The 17,306-nt window shown below is 42.8% G+C and overlaps 1 protein-coding gene across 3 annotated transcripts in view; it reads right to left on the bottom strand.

The window, feature by feature from the left end:
* The window catches only part of PRKG1 (protein kinase cGMP-dependent 1), a 391,794-nt gene that overhangs the window by 235,591 nt on the left and 138,897 nt on the right, over positions 1-17,306 (bottom strand). For 2 of the 3 annotated variants that reach the window (XM_048946671.1, XM_048946672.1), the window contains exon 3: positions 12,443-12,556. In XM_048946671.1, coding sequence (XP_048802628.1) covers positions 12,443-12,556 — 114 coding nt within the window. Of the gene's footprint in view, positions 1-12,442; positions 12,557-17,306 lie in introns of those variants that run through there. The other variant, XM_048946674.1, reaches the window with a different exon arrangement.

The raw sequence follows: 17,306 nt of genomic DNA, 5'->3' as shown, positions 1-17,306 counted from the left end.
AATGCTAACTTCACACAGGTTTGGAAACTCTAGTAAGAAGAAATGAAGAAAAATGCTGTTGTTGAAAAATAGACACAAACCAAAATGCACTCAGCAATTATCCTGAAATGATTAACTGCAAACACGCTGCGAGCAGCTTTGGATGCCACTCAGAATAGGTTCCAAGAAAACAACTCATGGATGATGAGCAAGACTTTCGCAATGCAACTTTGCCTACTGCAAAAAAATTGCACCCTTACTACCCAAGGCATGAACATCCTAAAAGTGTCCAGAATGAAACTTGGTAGCATATAAATATATGAAGGAAAGATGAATGTACCTGAGACCCCTCGCTTGGTGTTACAATTGAGAATTATAGAACAGGTATAGGTCTGGGCAGAGTGAGTAAAGTCAAACATGCTTTTTTCCCAGCTTGGGGTATCTTTGCTATTCCATTCAGCATGTGCACCTCAAAATATGAAATCAGTGGTGTCGGTAGCAAGCTGTAGTCACTACAGTGCTTTTGCTAAGCTAAACGCAATGTTGTTCATGAGTACAAATGTCTGGTAGCCCCTTGGATGCAGGTGGTTGAGTACAGCAGTACTTCACACAATGTTTTCCCATGCTGAGGGAAAACGAATTACTACTTTACTTCATCATTATCATAAAAGTTAATGGACTTGGAGTAGGAGGGAACATAGCCCGAGATGTGGTCTTAATGATCATCCTAGCCTTTAAATAGTCACAGTCTGCACAGTGGTTAATAAAGGTTAATGTCTCTGTTGCTGGAGAAATACTACACAGATCTTGATCAATCCCTGTTCAAAAATAAGTTGTAGAAGCTGCAAAATAACTCCACATTAAAACAAAATCTATCTAACTAAAGGTTTTCTAGACAGGCTGTTCTCCTCACAAGGGTTCAGGGAGGCTGACTCTTCATCTCCTTATCCGTGTCCAAGATGCCAAACTCAAAACGTTTGGGAATGCTGAGCAAGGCTAGCACTGCCTTGTAAGCAGCCCCGTTTTGGATGGACGAGGTCAGTATATAGAGAGGATCAGAGATCCCAGGGCTACTGCTGCCCAGTGCTGAAGTGCTGGGGACTCCAGGACTAGGGACAGAAGGACACTGAGCAGAGCCTTAATTTTGCCCAAAGGTGAGCTTCAAACACAGGAAAATGTAATGATCTTCTCCACTCAGCCAGAAGTAATACTAGAGAAGGATGTTAGGAAGTGTATATGGATCCATAGTGTTTGTATCCCTTACCTTACTCAGTAAAATAACAGCTACCTGTGTTTTACTTAAGTCATTAAACAAAGCCAGGGTTGCCAAATGTCTGCAGAAAAGCATTACTCCAACAGCCCCAGGTGCTTCAGTTCAGAAGGGCTCACCCAGCTCCTTGTCAGATTTTGGTTTGGAGTGCACCGGAGGGCTGCAGTGCTGCTTTACAAGAAGACTTACTATAGTAACTAACTGACATTTACGTTGCTCCACTTTGAAAGGTGCTGGGTGCAGACTGTGTGCTGTTCACCTACACAAGTCCATCGCAGTGAATTAACTAATACACAGAAAAAAGAAGCAATATGGAATGGAATATCATGGAATATTTCTTCCCACAAGGACTTATTTCCCAACTGACTTCTGCTTCTATGCCGCCCAAGGATAAACTGAGACCAGGGAACAAAGCTGGTAACACTTTATCAGACTGAAAGCAAATAAGGACTACTTTAAAACACACTTTCATAACATTATCGTTCATCTTTCAGCACCCAGCACACACAGTGAACACAGAAAAAAGACTACATGTCCAAAATAACAGCCCTTCCTCCAAAGCTCCCACCTCCCAAACCATCTCAGGGCTGGGGGAGAGGCAGGCTGTAACCCACCAGGGTTCCTTGAAACGCATCAGCATTTTTTGGCTGCTTTCACTCCTTTATTAACCAAATATTTCCAAAGAATGCTTTGGAAAGAAAAACCTCACTTATCCCACATAGGTGCTGGTGTGAGCTGGGCTGCAAACCCATTGTGTATCTTCAATTCTTTTTGGCCAAGCCCAGCATAACTCAAACCCATTCCTGGCACATTCATTTGCAGTACAGAATCACTCTAAATTTATTAATAGAGAAGAATGATACGGCCAAAAAATTACTCAGGGTATAATCTTACGTCCTGTGAAGTAAAAGAAAATCTTGCAGGCTTTAATGGATTTGGGGCCCTAATCCTTTCACTGATTTATCCACCCTGTTGGCATGGTGCAGAGCTGAATCAGATCCAACGGTTTTACCCTTAGGTCCTTCTTGCCTTCAGAATGCACATCCATACGACAACTCTAGGATGTTCAGAAAACCTTTCAACCATTTCACAGGCTTCAAAATGGAAAAAGGAAGCTATGGCCATACTCCATGATCTCAGAAGCACTTACACAGTAAGTACAGATGAGTGGATTTGTGCTCAAAAGGGTTGGAAGGTCGAATGGGCTCAGTAACAGTACTAACGCAGGGAGGATGGGACAGATGTTTTCTAGATGCTGATGTCCAAGTCTTTAGAGCATATATTTTAACATCAAGAGAAAAAGCAGACATGGGTTTAACTGATACAAAGCTTAGCTTTACGTGTATTTTGTATACGCCCCAGTTACGGATATCTGTTGGGACAATGAGGCCAGTGAGAGAAAATAATGCTTTCACCCATGTCTTTCCATGCTGTTCTTGAGAGCTAGAAAGAAGAAATGGCATGTGATCTGAATAACCTCACTGATTGTACTTGATGAGCTGATATACCTTCTATTTGCCCAGAACAGAGGAAATAATATCCCACCAACAAGCAGGAGTTGAATACAGCTCTTGAACCATCCTCATCTTCCTCTATTACAAAAGGAAGGATGGCAAATTTCTTTCAAACCACGCCAACACCCACTGTAGCAGCAGCCAAACCCAACAGCTCCGCTTATTTACCACTGCTTCACAGCGCACAGCTGTTAGCACGTCTTTTTAGGCATTACAGTGTTTGCCAAGCAACAATTAAAACTGGGACAATGCTTGAGTAAATATCATAAACCTTCTGTAATTAAATCAAAGCAGTCAAATATCTGCATAGTGTCGAACGGTAGAAAATTCCCAGATGAAGCTTGAACTACAATAACATTTGACTCTTCTAAAACATTCAGGTTCAAAATGCTTCATTTTTAAGTCACTTTTTAGAAACCTCTATTTAACAGGCTGCATACATTTCCCATAGATTTCCCAATCTATGGAAGATCTAACACTATCAGACAGGTGTAATCATCTTATAGCAACCCGACTGGATTACAGAGCATTACTAGCAACATTTGCTAATGCTTCAGTATTGACAGCTTCCAGGAAATGATAGTGGCAGATTAAAAGCTCCTTAAATGGGTGGATTAAAAGAAAGTAACCTTAATGAGAGATTAAAAACTCCTTCTCTTGTCATCACAACGATCACAGCAGCTAATGAAGGATCTGGATCAGTCATTAACTAAATTGTGATGGGAAACGTGGTGGAGTTACCATTCCTGGAGGTGCTCAAGAAATGTGGAGATGTGGCACTGAGGGGCATGGGTTAGAGGGCAGGTGAGGACTGGCTGACAGTTGGATTTAGTGATCTTAGAGGTCTTTTCCAATCGTAATGATTCTATGGTTCTGTGATTCTATGGCACAACTGTATTGGACAGGTTTCCTAGACCCACCACCCTGGTCATGGTTACCAGCTCAGGAAGTGTCAATGGGCTGAAGCGAGAATGCTGTAAAGGCCATGGAGTCTTACTTGAACACTATAAGACAGAATAAAGAGGATCCATGCACTTTTGCCTTCTTCCCACTGCTACCCAGAGCAGCGCTGACCACGTTCCTTCTCTCCCACACTCCCCATTCCCACGCACTGCCCCCAGCCCCTTCCAGTAACTGTTTATGCAGCTGCATTGAAAAGTTAGGTTAACTTTTTATAGTGAGGTTAAAAATAGCCTAAGACTTTTTTTGGGTTCTTTTTTTCTGCATGTGTGGAGGGAGATTTAGCCTGGATTAATTCCCCACGCAGCTCCCTGGACACTTGAATACCAGGAGCTGTCACCAGTTCTGGGAGGCTGGATGCTAACAAAAGCTCCATCCTCAAGGGGTGGTGCAGCCCTGGGGAAGGGCACGCTGGACCTCTCCATCCTTCAGGGCATCACATCAGATATATCCAGCTTCCTGCGTGGCACTGGGCAGATTGGACAGCCAGGGCTCCTTGTCATTGAGGGTGAGGCGGAAAGCACGTGGCCTCAGGACTGCATTCCCTCCTTCCAGCAGAATTTTTAATACAGAAGCACCAGCCTCATGCTGCCAGCAGCGTCACAAATGACAGTGACTGCAGTCCTAATCGACCAGCGCCTGCGTCATCAAGAAGAGGGGAAAGCAATAACATCCCCTTTACGATGCCCTTAAACGCAGAGCGAATGGTTTGTAGCGGCGCGCCACTGTCCTCCAAGCCAGCAGTTATGACGCGCTACAAACAGGGCACTAAATTACTGCTGTGCCAGCTGCTCAGAGCCAGAGCTGAGAGGAAACTTTCGGAGATCAATCATTGGAGCATCCATATCCCTTTAAAGCACCTTCAGGTCCCAACACATCACCTGCTCTCAGCACCAGGCCCTTCTCTGGGTGTCTGGGGGATGCACTCTGTGAGCCCAGGGATGAGTAGACAACCTTCTTCCTTCCTGACAATGGAAATAACATACTATTTGCATCTCAGTTCCATCTCCTGGGCCTCAAACCTTCACCAAGCACCTTTCAAACGCTCAAAGTTTGTGAGCTCGGAAGGGCAAGGCTTTGCAAATCACTCAGGAGGAGGAAATATGTGTATCAGGGGCTGTTGTCCCAGTGTTTCATATGGGAGGCTATAGCAAATGAAATGCTCCCATTCTGATTACATTCAGAGAGAAGATGCAATCCGCACAGTGTAATGAGCTTTCGGACCTTCAATACTGAGAATTTGGCTTTGTTGCTTTCTTAATTAAAAAGTTTATCTGCCATTTTGATGATTTATTGGGTATCCAAGCGCTTTTAAGCACTGGCACTTAAATAATATTAAATCCATCTTTGCCAGAAAACCTTTGGAGCGGATAAGAGCAAGTAAATTACAGCCTTTTTTGCAGCATGACAAACTGAAGTCAATACTGGTCACTAAAAAATGCATCTAAGGTATCATAGCATATGGGAACCTTTTTTTCCTCAGCTTAGCCCAGCTGCCACTAGTAAATGGATTTATGGTTAGATGATAGGGATAACAGAAAATTCAGGTGGGTATATGCAGATGATAAAGGACAGCAAATCTGACAAGACAATATGCAGACCTGAAAAATACAGCAGCATTTTTCAGATCCTATTGAGATCTGGTTTTCTTCAGGAATTATAACTATTAAATTGACACATCAGCACAGTAATACATCAGGATACAGAAGCACAGGAGATGAAGGCATGCTGACGCACAACTCTGGTTGCCCTGAACAGCTCCTTCTCAACTTTAAGGATTTTCCCAACACTTGGGCTAAAATGTCCCACTTCCCACAGCATTCATGAAATGGAGATGCTGAACAGCTCAGCAATACAAGAGCAAAGGCAAAAGAACCAAGAATAAAGAAAGCGCTGGACGTTAAATAAAGCCCAAAGTTCTGTATTAACACAGGCTGTCGGCAAACATCTCCAGCTCCCTTTGGCTTGAGATCAGCCCTGACAGCCCACATGGGAGGTGAAGCTCTCACACTCTACGTCGCATTCATGTGCTGAGAAACCTTTCCAGGACCTTCATGCCTGCAGAATGCCAGCAGGGCCATCATGGAGAGGTCTGCTTGAAAAGCCAGTCTTGGTGCTGGCTGTGTCTCTGCTTTAGGGACTGCTTCCTCCTGGAAGGAGGGAGAGAAAAGATTTGCAGCTGGTCATACTTGGTCCTTAATGCTGGTTCAAGAACTCAGTTTTACGTGGCCTGAGTACCTTGGGAACTCAGAGAGAAGTGTGCTGCTAGCTTGGCCAATTGTTCTGGGAGATGCTGAGAAGTTGGGCTCTACTGTCAGCAGCCAAAATAAGCACGGTTATGTGCAGGAGGCCTCAAGAGTTCCTGAAGGTAAGTCATAATCACTGATGGTGAGCAGCAACAAAAACCCACAAGCAAAGTCAATACCGTAGTATGTAAACATGTTTCCTCTCATCTCTATTTTTTTTTTTAATGCATTAAATATAAGTGCGACTGCTATGCAATGCAGCACATGGCCTTCCCATCTGCTCCATCAACAACTCTTACTCAGGAAACACACGGGTACCGAAGACGAGAGAGCAGCTCGCTTTCAGAAGACCCACATCCTTCCCACCAGAAACTCAAGGCAGGCTCACCAGCCACAACAAACCCCACAAACCCTCCTGCTTTCCCACACAAGCTGCTCTTCATCCCCTCACAGACTGCCTGCCCACCTCCTGCCTCTCCCCATTCTCAGCTCCCAGATTTCTACTCCCTGAGAGTGCCCAGAGGCATGACAGGAAGATGCATTCCTCCCTTACTACACTGCTCTGAAGTGCCTGCTTGACTGTGCTCTGCCACAGCTAAAAAGAAACTCAAAAATCCGAAATAAATAATTAGCATTATATTTGAGGGCATTTCAGAGAAGAATACTTGCAGTTTTGGTGTTTGCACACATTTCTGCATTGCCAAGTCTACATTTTGACTAAGCAGGAGTCATTGTAAAACCACACGAAACTACAATCGGTGCTGACCTGTCAACAAAAGCACATTGGGAATGTTTTATGTGCTCTTTAAAGGCCTGTAAGAGATCTATCGATGACCTTTAGCTATGGAGAGAATAAATCTTGTACTGGTGATATGCTGTATGCTAATTCTGCACTGCCATGGGCACGGGAAAGGTCTTGGCACAGGGTCAAAGCACCTTGGGTGAGGATCCAAGACATGGAGCACAAGGAGGGCAAGGAAAGTGACCTTTTTCCTGTGAAACAGCTTTCCAAGGGTGTGAAAGTAGGCTTCAAGCTCATCTCAAGCTCATGGCTCATGAACACGATGTATGCAACTGGAGATCTTTCTCTTGCTGCTATTTCAAATCAGAAATCCTACTGAAGCTAAAGACTTTACCTTAAGTCCTTTAGGTACAAATGTAGAAACCTAAGTAAGGGAAAGAGCTCTTAATTTAGAAGATACCAAACCAGAGCAGATGCAGCGACTCAAGACTTGAACTCAAGTCTTCTGATTCTTTAAGAGCAAAAACATCCTTCCAATGCACTTCCAATGAACAATGGTAATATTATAATTATTTGTTTCCTTTTTTTTTAGTTTTTTTTTTTTTAAGATAAAGGTCTGGATGGTTTGGCACTGTTCTACACTAATACTGAATTCTCTGTTTATAATAATTCCCTTGCTGCTACAAATGAGAGCATTACATGTGACAGTGCTACAGCTTAGTTGAAAACAACAGTAGCTGCAGTGACATTTACAGACTAATTAGGTATTTAGGCTTATTCCCATGATTGGGAGATCTTTTTTTAAGATCACTTCACTGGGAACTTGCCAGAAGTGCTGGATTTCCAATGTAGGGAATAATTTCTCCAGTACAGAAAAGTAAACTCAAACCTTTAAAATTTACCTACTAAATGTAGCTTCTAAAAGTACGGTTTCACAGACATAAGGAAACATGGCATAATTTCATGTTACCAAGCATCTTCTAAAGTGGTTTTAGAGAAGAGGCTTGCTTTGGTTCTGAATCACAAACTGCTCTTTTCTGTGTCTTAGTACCAAGCAGCTCATTCTTCCGCAGTTAGTGCCAGGAAATAGTCTGGAGTAAGAAACTTTTACGTGGTGGTACATCCAAACCAGCCCCTTTGCAGTCTCTTGTGTCTCAGTTTGAGAAAAGGCCATGTCTAGCTGAGCCCGTAAATTAATATAAGCTGCAAATACCATTATTGCATGCCCTTGTTTATCAAACTCTGCTCAATGCAAAGCCTTACTATCACACTGAAGTTCAGCTCTCCCATTTATCAGGACTGCTCTAGCCTGTTTTCATGCATCAGTAACATTTTTGGAGACATGAATTACAGGACAATGGAAAAGAAGCTTTTGTAAAGTAATTGTTTAACTTTAGTCTACTGTAGCTATTTCTCCTAGGACTGCATGTAGAAAGTCATTATGCTCTGCAAGAATCTTCCTGGTCTGGCTCAGTGCGCAAACCTTTAGCTCACCAGCTATACCATAAAACAAGCATTCTGCTTTTCTCCAAGCTCCGTTTTGCAAATGTAGCTGCAATGATTTTACAATTCCCATTTCTGAGAGTGAATCTTAACTGCTTTCTAACATCTTGTTCACAGCCTAACAGTAGGTGAAGAAAAAGGAGTTACAGAAAATGAGGAAACAGACTGAAACCTAAAACAAACTAACAAGGAGAAACTCACAGGGCCACTCAGTGCTCTGTAGCACAGCAGAGCAGGCAGCACCAGCACCCTACCTCTGCCCCTTTACCCAGGCTGCAGCTGCCCCACATGCAGGCACTGAAATAAGCACTGTGCTCATTTATCAATGGAGCCAATACAATGGGAAAGACAAAGTATTTTTTTCAGAGAATCAAATAAAATGCTGCCAGAGCTTGCAACCTTCCATTTAAATAAGTAATTTTTTATTTCAGCCTCGTGATTCTTAGGATTTGGATAAATAGGGCTTTGCCTTTCCTCAGACCTTCAGGGTTAAAAAGGCTGAAATGGGGAGAAAAGAGTAACAAGTGAACTTTACAAGGGTTGGGTTAGAGTGTTTAAGTCAGAAAAAGATACAAACTTTCCTTCTGTTTTACTATGAGAGGCAGAGACTGAAACTTAAGAAACAATCTATTTCTTAGACTGTCAGCTTTCTGTACTGTTACTCAATGATGAAAGCTGCAGTCAAAGTGATCTTCAATGGATAGTGCTCCTCAAACTCCCCAAGTGACCAGGATCAAACCTTCCTGCCCCAAAATCCTGAAATAATAATCCACTGTGTGCATAGTTTGGAGGGGGGAAAAAGCCTCCTACCTAAGGGGTTTGCTACTGAGCAGGATGGCTGGGGAGAGCCAGGGTACATAGGCACAGAACTGTCCCCATCCCATCCCACATCATGTACCGCTGCTGAAAACACAGATTTTAAGACACAGTTGTGTCTTAACAACTTATATTTTAAGACACAACCTCCTTCCTCAAAGAGGTGCCAACAGCAATTTGAGATATGTGAGTAAAAAGACATATTTAGAGAATGCTTCTCTGCCAGAGTACTCGACACGTCATTTTCACCTCAGTTATCCATAATCATGCGTAGGGTTCCCTTTTCCTTATTCTAATGCACTGAATAAAATGATCAGTTGGCGCCAGGGAGGAGGGTCCATGATTCTGCTTTACATTACAAGTAGCCTCAGGTTTGCATAGAGGTAAGGCAATATGCTGGTGACTGGGATTTAGATTCCCTTTCACGGGGAAGTGATTTGTGAAGAACCACATTTCAGAAAGCTCTGATGGTGCTTCAGACGAGCACTCTCCAGCAGAAAAATAAATTCTCCCTATAGTATCTGGAAGTGTAAAGCAAAAGCTTCAGATAAGAGGAAGCCCTTAATACTCAGCAGCATGAGTCCCCTCAGACCCCATCTTGCTTTCACCTAAGACTGTAATAGCACTACAAAAATACCTCAGTAGTTCTTCTAGTGCAAGCTTTCAAAAGACCTGTGTTACCTCACAAGAAGTTACAAGGAACCAGAAAGAGCCAGTTCAGAATAATTAAACCTTAAAGTATTCTCAAGCACTGACAAAAGGCAAAGGACCTTCCGTAGCGACTGATCCCTTGAAGCTGCAAGCTTCAAGTGCATGGCAGCTGAGGAGCTGTGGTAATGGCACTGAAAACTTGGTTATCCGCCAGCACACACACACGAGTTATAACAGGGGACAGAGTGCAGTCTCAAGGCACAGCATTAGGCACCGCTGGGCTCCCACCACCACCATGCATCCTTCGCTCGGTCTTTGTGCAACTTCATTTTTTAGAAGAAATACGTAGCATTTCTGTAATGAAGTAGTGGCAGGCACATGAGAGAGCACTTCTGACACTGGAGGTAATAAAAATCCATCTCCTGAAAATTGGGAAGGCCTGACGGAAAGCGTTTCAGCAGAACGATGCCCCCAGACGCACCTCCCCACCTCCCCCCTCCCAGCATCGCTGCTGACTGGGTGTCTGCTCTCATTATAATCATCAATTGTTCATTTCTTCGGAAATAAACCTTGTAATGATCAAACTTCTCATCAGACCTAATGCAATATTTGACGGTGTTTGCCCTTCTAAAGATTTATGACATTTATTTATCGTTTACCCAAAAGAACAAACAGATGTCTGAAGCTGGTTATTAGCAGCATCGACAGCAATTTAAGTCAATAATGCCCTAAATTGATCCATATGCCTCAGAGACCTGGCTCTGCTCAAATAGGTCCAGCTGAAACAGTTCCCAAAAAACGAGCTGTGACCTTGCTCACCACTGTACCTTAAGGACATAAAGTCAATTACAACTACAACTGCAACTTACTTTGCAGTAGAGAGAAACCACCTGAAAGTTACATTAAAAAGGAGACTGCAAACCCAAGGAGGTGCAGAATTCTCCTAATTTTACAGTGCCAGTGGGAGAGGAACTGAGTAGAACAACAGACACAACCACCACCTTCGTGAAGGAAGATCTCTGAAATGTTATATTACTGACTCTAGTAGAACCAACAGTGGTTGGCAGCTAGATGATCTTTAAGGTCTCTTCCAACCCAAACCATTCTGTGACTTTATGAACTGGTAGTAAAATGAACTGGTAGTAAAATCTCCGTATAATGTATCAGTTGCAAGACTAGTTGCAAATGCACACTGCACAAAACCCAGTGCGACTGCGCAAGGTGATGCAGTACTTGTGCTGACAGAGCACCGTGCCCTCTCCAGCCTCACGTCACTGTAGGATCTCCATCACCAACCCTCTGGATCTTACACTGGATGCAAACACAGAACTGCAAGGAGAATGGACCCACAGGCAGGAAGCCAGGGTGGATCAGCAGCTGCTTCCCACCCATACCCGTGGTGCAGTGCTTTCCATATGCAATTGGTGCAGCATGGCACAGGGAGCATTCTAACATGCTGCACAAAGCAATCTGAAGGGCTCCGAGGCCAGGGCTGTGCCCTGAGACTTAGTATGACCTGAGTGCTATTAGCATTTGTTCCATCATTTGGGATTATGGATTGCTCTGAAGCATAAACTGTGCTGCCAATGTTGTGACTGTGGGTTAGCCAAAGATTTATTTGCAATAAACAGTACTTGTAAAAAGGCGAGGTTTAAGCAGGCAAGAGTGCGTCAGTCTGCTTCTTTAGGATTATGGAGAACAGCATGTTCTTCCCAAAACATCCAGTTATCCGTGCTTGTTTTGACGCTTCTGTCTATTTCTCCTCTTTCTTCTCTCTCTTTTTGAGGCAAAAATTAGGTATTTTTGAAAGACTCTCTTCTAAACAGGGACTCACATACCTCGCTATTTTCATACCACTTTTTTTTTTTTTTTTTACTTTCATGATCTATCCCATCTGTGTCCTAACTCTTCTCCTACAGCACCTTTAAATCAAAGAACTATAGTCCATCCCTTATAAAACCTCTCCGCTAAAGATTTCATCTTATCCTCAAGATCAAGAACTCTCAAAGTATAACCTGTATTTAAATGAAAACATATGTACAGTGTACATAGTAATATAATTTCCCTCCATCTATTGTGCAACCCAAGCTTTTGTGCAAACAAAATCGATTACAGGAGAAGAGACAAAGACTTAGTGCAGAAGATCAGTGCCATCCAGTTTTCTTCCAGTTCTGCTGGCTTAGTCAGTTTAGGTGGAACACGATGTTTCATTCTGAAAAAAAAACTGGCCTTTCTTCCAAAGTTTCCCTTGAATATTTGTGGAGTAAGGTGCTGGGAAACCTTTCCCCCATCTGGCCAGTTGGTGTCCATCCATAGGGCTTGAAATAAGAGCATATAAGGTGGAGGATAGGAATGCAGGAGTAGGACTAAAAAGACAGCCATGTTTCTTGGGTAATTACACAAGATCCATGATCAAGTGGTACAAAAGCTCCTATCCTATATCTTGTTCTGATCTTTACTGTAAGCATCACTGTCATGCAGAAAACTACAGACATATGGTAGCATTAACCACTGCTTTAATACAGGAGGTGCCCTGTGAGAACAAACCTTAGTGAAAGAACCCAGTGAAGCATTTCATTTTTATCTTCCTCCTGCTCATAGTTCCTAAATTCAACAATATAATCCGTACCACAGAGAGTTTAATTAATTTGGCAAGCTCAGCATCTAACAGAGATTGCAACTCCAAAGGGAAGATGAAGAGAAACCTGCTTCCCAAGGAAATCCTAAGCCATTCAACAGCGAAGTTCAGAAATGATCTTACTTTTGACAGTTGCTGTTCGAGTGCAGTTGTAGAGGATGGCCAACTCTCCAAACACCTTGCCTGGTCCCATGGTGCACAGCTTCACTCCTTCTTTTGTCACTTCAACCTTCCCATCTGTGTGAAGACAAACAAAAAAAACAAAAGGCTATTTAAAAGGGGAAAATTTCCTTCAGGCAAAGAAAACACTATGAAGAAGAGCATGTAACCTCAGAAAAGCTGTAAAAGCCTTGCATATATAACCTTTCAACGCTTGAGTTTTCTTGGTAGAGCATCTGTTGGGAAACAGTAGCATACTAAGCTCACTGTCAACTTTGCTTCATGTATTATACTTCAGGTGAAATTTTCTTTGTTTCTTCTTTAATTAAAAAAGAAAAAGGTTTAGGTCTGCAACACCACAGATGAAAACCATGGAGCAATCTTGCTCATTTTCACCAAGCAACTAATCCCCGAGCACACTCATCCGTAAATAACACAGCTATTACCAAAAGGAAAATTACTTTGACCCATGGCTATTATTTAATTCACATCCTACAGAGCCTTTTGTTTGTGTGCATTTCACCCTAGGACAGCAACTCTGTTCTGTCTGCTTGCCAGCCCTGCCAAGAGGAGACATGCGAGGGGGATTTAAAAGCAAAAGGTGAATGGAAAGAAAGCAGCTCAGGACCAGCTTGTGGTTTTTTTGATCCAGAACCACCTACATTTATATGTTGGACATCAAACATGGCCTGGAATGCTTCAAAAACACATGTGGATTTTTCTGCCACGGCTCTACAACGAACATCAGCAAAGAGAAGGAGGTACCTCACTTCCAGCTCACAGAGCCGTTTTCAGAGAAAAGGAAAAGAAATCTGAGCAGTAGGACACAAATAACACCACTACTCAAAAGCATTCTGAGATCTGCCCCATTGCTGCAACCGTGATCCCAAAGCAAGCCATGTGGATCATCCACTTTGGGTCAAAAGCATATATTCCCCCATGCACCATTTATTTTCCTAAAAAGTCTTATTTATAAAAAACACATTGTTTGCTCACTCTGGTGCATGGCCATAAGTCAACGCTTCCTCACACATGGACAACCCCTTAGGGCAAAAAGGAAGAGGAGACAAAAATCCCACGGAGCAGAGATGAAGGCTGGGAAGGATTGCCCTGGGGCTGGAAAGAGCTGCTGGCAGTGAGACACAGAAGTGTTATCCGAGCCTCCATCGGCACACGGCCTGCTTCCCACATCATGCCCAGGTATCACAGCAGACTTTGAGAATCAAGATGAAGGCACAAATACTGCCCACAGTGTTTGAATGCAGTCTTTACGGTCCTTCACAGCATCAACCATTTCTCTTGGTATGCGAGAAGCATAATGGTGATGAAATTGAACAACTAACTTTATAAGTATGGAGACTTCTCACCAAAATATTTGGATACAATCAAGAATATGTATGACAATGCCCTACAAAACTAAAGCTAAAGCAAACTAGCTTCACTTACAGAAGAAGGGATCAAAAAGGCTGAAGTTATTTGACTTGTGAATGGTTATCCTATCTTTGAGTTTTAAGGCACAGCTACAGAGCTGAGCAGAAAACCAGAGATGCTCAAATTCCATGTTGCTTCAGTCTCATGGCTAACTCACAAAGAGAAAGACCACAGTTCATGTTTCCCATTCCCCAGAGGTGGTTTAGGGTTTGGTTGTCAGCAAAAAAAAAAAAAAGCAAGACTTTCTGTTGATGAATTCCATAAGGATCCTCTACATGAGAACCGTTCAACTTTGGAGGCATTCAACAACAAACACCAAAACTTCGCTAGCTTAAGAAACAAGGATTTTAGATGCTCATTTATCATTTGCCTTCAGGCTAGTTTTATTCCTCATAAGAAGGAATTTTTTAAGCAATTGAAAGGCGAAAACATTGGACCTTTGACACGCCTGCAAGTGAACATGGCTGCCTCTCCTTCAGTATGCTACAGGACAAATGTGCTGCCTAATTACAATTGATTGCACCAGAGCAAGTGTCCCATTCTCCTGCTGTGCAATAAAGCAATCTGGAACATGAAGCACCTGACAATAAACCCGACAGAGCATGAGCCAAAGTCACCTCCCTTGAAAACACAGCGTCTGACAGCCCTAAAGAGAAGGGATTTCACCCCTTTGCTGTTCCTAGCTGGCAGCCTATGCAGGGCAGCTTCCATGCAGGGAATAAATTGCTTGCTTTGATACATTAACCAGATGCAGAAGCCAAAAGAAATGCAAAGCAATACAGATCATTTCATAGAGATTAACAGAAATGTGCATCTTCCTTTGACATCTCCAGAAGGCAAATACTGAATATAATACAGGTGATACTCATGGCAAGAAGAAACCATCCAAAAATGCCATGCTTCTGCCAAAGCATTGAGTGCTACTGAATTCAGTATTGATATTTCAGTTACAGCACAGCTGCATGTGCAGCCTGCATTCAAACCATATGTTTTTCTATCAGCCTTAACAAAGTATTCAATATCAATGGAGGACACACAGGCATTTTTAATGTAGACAGAATATAAAGTAAAATAAAAGTTTCACATCTTCACTACTTGCCCAGAGTAAAGGCTGGCAGCTGCATTTTGGTGACTAAACCCTGGGTTTTCCCCAATTTCCTATTCTTCCATATTCCCATGAGGTCAAAACATGCACCTCAAACGGTGCCCCCAATTTGGGTTTCTCACAAGTGTGACACGGGACCAGCATGAGGGCAACTCCAGAGCCACCTGCCTGCTTCCAGCAGAAAGCTACCAAGAAGTCAGACAAATTGGGAATAGTTCAAAACGCTGCGCTTCCAGCAGATGCTCTGACGTCCCAGCTGCACAGAAGGCTCCCAGCTTCTTTTTCAGCCTTCTTTTGCCACCCTTGGGCAAAACCAACCACTTGAGCATCCCAAAATCCCACACACTTCCCTGTGCAGTGATAAGCAGAGCTCCCAGGCTGCTCTGCTTTGATGAAGACACATGGTTCTTCATCACGTTGAGTCCATCCAATAAAACACTAAATAGCACCTCTGTCTCAACTGCATCCGTGCTGCAACAAATCGAACTACAAGCCAAACTGCACTCATGTGACTCTCTCAGTTAGTCAGGTTATTTTTAATCCTAATAATTAAATGGTCATTTTCTCCTTCCGGGTGCAGAGAAAAACAGATTAAGATGACTTGAAGAATTTGTCAGGCTGTATGTAATTCATATAATGGGCAAACTTCTTGTGCTGCTCTCTCCATTTCTATTGCTGCTTCTTTCTCCTCCTGGGCAATAAAGGAGTCATTCGAAAAGACCAATGCTTTCCCTTACTTTCAGTTGTGTGTCTTACCAATGCCTTTGAGACACTGATGGGACTTAATAGTTTTATCATTTTTCAAGTGATTGGTGTCAGTTTAGATCCTGGACCCTAAAAAACCCTAAACAAATGGCCAAAACTCCTGGTAGGACTCTGATTTTTCCCTGCAGTTACAAGAAAGGACTACAAACAAATACAGCATATTGCAGAAATCAGGAAAATAATACAGCAAGTCTCAGTGTGAGCTCAGTAACAGGCATGTGGGCAGCAGGATACAGATTTGGGCACTAAATGATTAAAAAAAAAAAAAAAAAAAAAGCAGGATGTAGAGGGAATTCCCACTTGATACTGTGCAGAATTCATGAGTGGCTCCTTACTGCTTTGTTGCATCCATGCTGGACCATTAATGAAGGCAGAGCAGTAATTATTGCTAGTTAGTTTTCTTTAGAAACTAAAGAAAACTAGACTGTGCAGTGATACCAAAAATCTGCAGATTTTCCTGAACACCAATGAATATATTTCAAACGCCAAGCCAGTGATGAGGCAGGAGTTATTGCGTTATATAGCAATGTTTCCCACTTCAAAGTGCCCAACAGGCAAGAATCAATTTAGAATTTAATTTACTTCAGCAATACCTGCAAAGAAAATGATACATTCACAGGTGGGGGAAAGAGGAGGAATGAAAGACAAGAGGTTAAAATCATGACCAAATGGAAGACAAGGGGCTAGAGCCCACCAAATATCGGAGAAGGGGCTAAAGCCACCACCTGTCACTATCCAGACCCCCAGCAGCACCCCAGCCCTTGCAAGCACTGGTATGCTTCTTCTTTTAGCCAAATTTGGGTAAGTTTTGCAGAAGAACTGCAGTAGGTAGAGAGAGAAGACAACAAAAAGCACATTTTGCCAAATTTGAAGTCACGTTCCCGAACATGGCAACAATGCGAGTTGTAGTGACAATGTTTTGAACATGGAGAAAAATGGAGTTATTCTTTAGATGCCTCCTTGGAAAAGATTAGACAACTTTGGATGACTTTTTCCAGAATTATTTCATTTTAAGCTGGCATCTGCAACAGCAGCTTAAATCTCAACCTCTGAGTTCTGCAAGTGCTGTATCCTAAACGATACACAACTGATTTTCAGTGTTTGCTGTTAAGAAAAGGGCTGGGGGCAAAGAATTAATATGTGACATCTCAGAAGACCAGAGAAGCATATAGCAGCAATACCCCTTGGTTTTAAATCCAGACCTACTCCAGAGAAAGGATGAGAAGAAGCTGAGAGGAGCTGGGGAAAGCTGCAAACCCAAGATGAGAGGAAGGCATAACAGCAAAGCCAAGCACCAGAAGGTCGAAGAAGCCCCAGCAAAGCACAGCTGCACAAGGGATGCCAGTAATTTGAATTAGAGGGGTGACATGGCAGGTTCATGGCAGAGCCTGGAGGACCCAGCCCACGTAAACATGCACATCCTCAAATACCACTCAGAATAGTTAGAAATGTACATTGGTGAGACGTGCATCCTCTCTTACCAACCTTAAGTCCCCACATCCTCACTGTTGGGATACAGTCATGCAG

Source organism: Lagopus muta, chromosome 5 (assembly GCF_023343835.1).
Source record: "Lagopus muta isolate bLagMut1 chromosome 5, bLagMut1 primary, whole genome shotgun sequence".
In the NCBI taxonomy this organism is placed as follows: domain Eukaryota; kingdom Metazoa; phylum Chordata; class Aves; order Galliformes; family Phasianidae; genus Lagopus; species Lagopus muta.
Note: the sequence above shows the minus strand (reverse complement) of the source record. Positions and strands in the feature narration are given on the sequence as shown.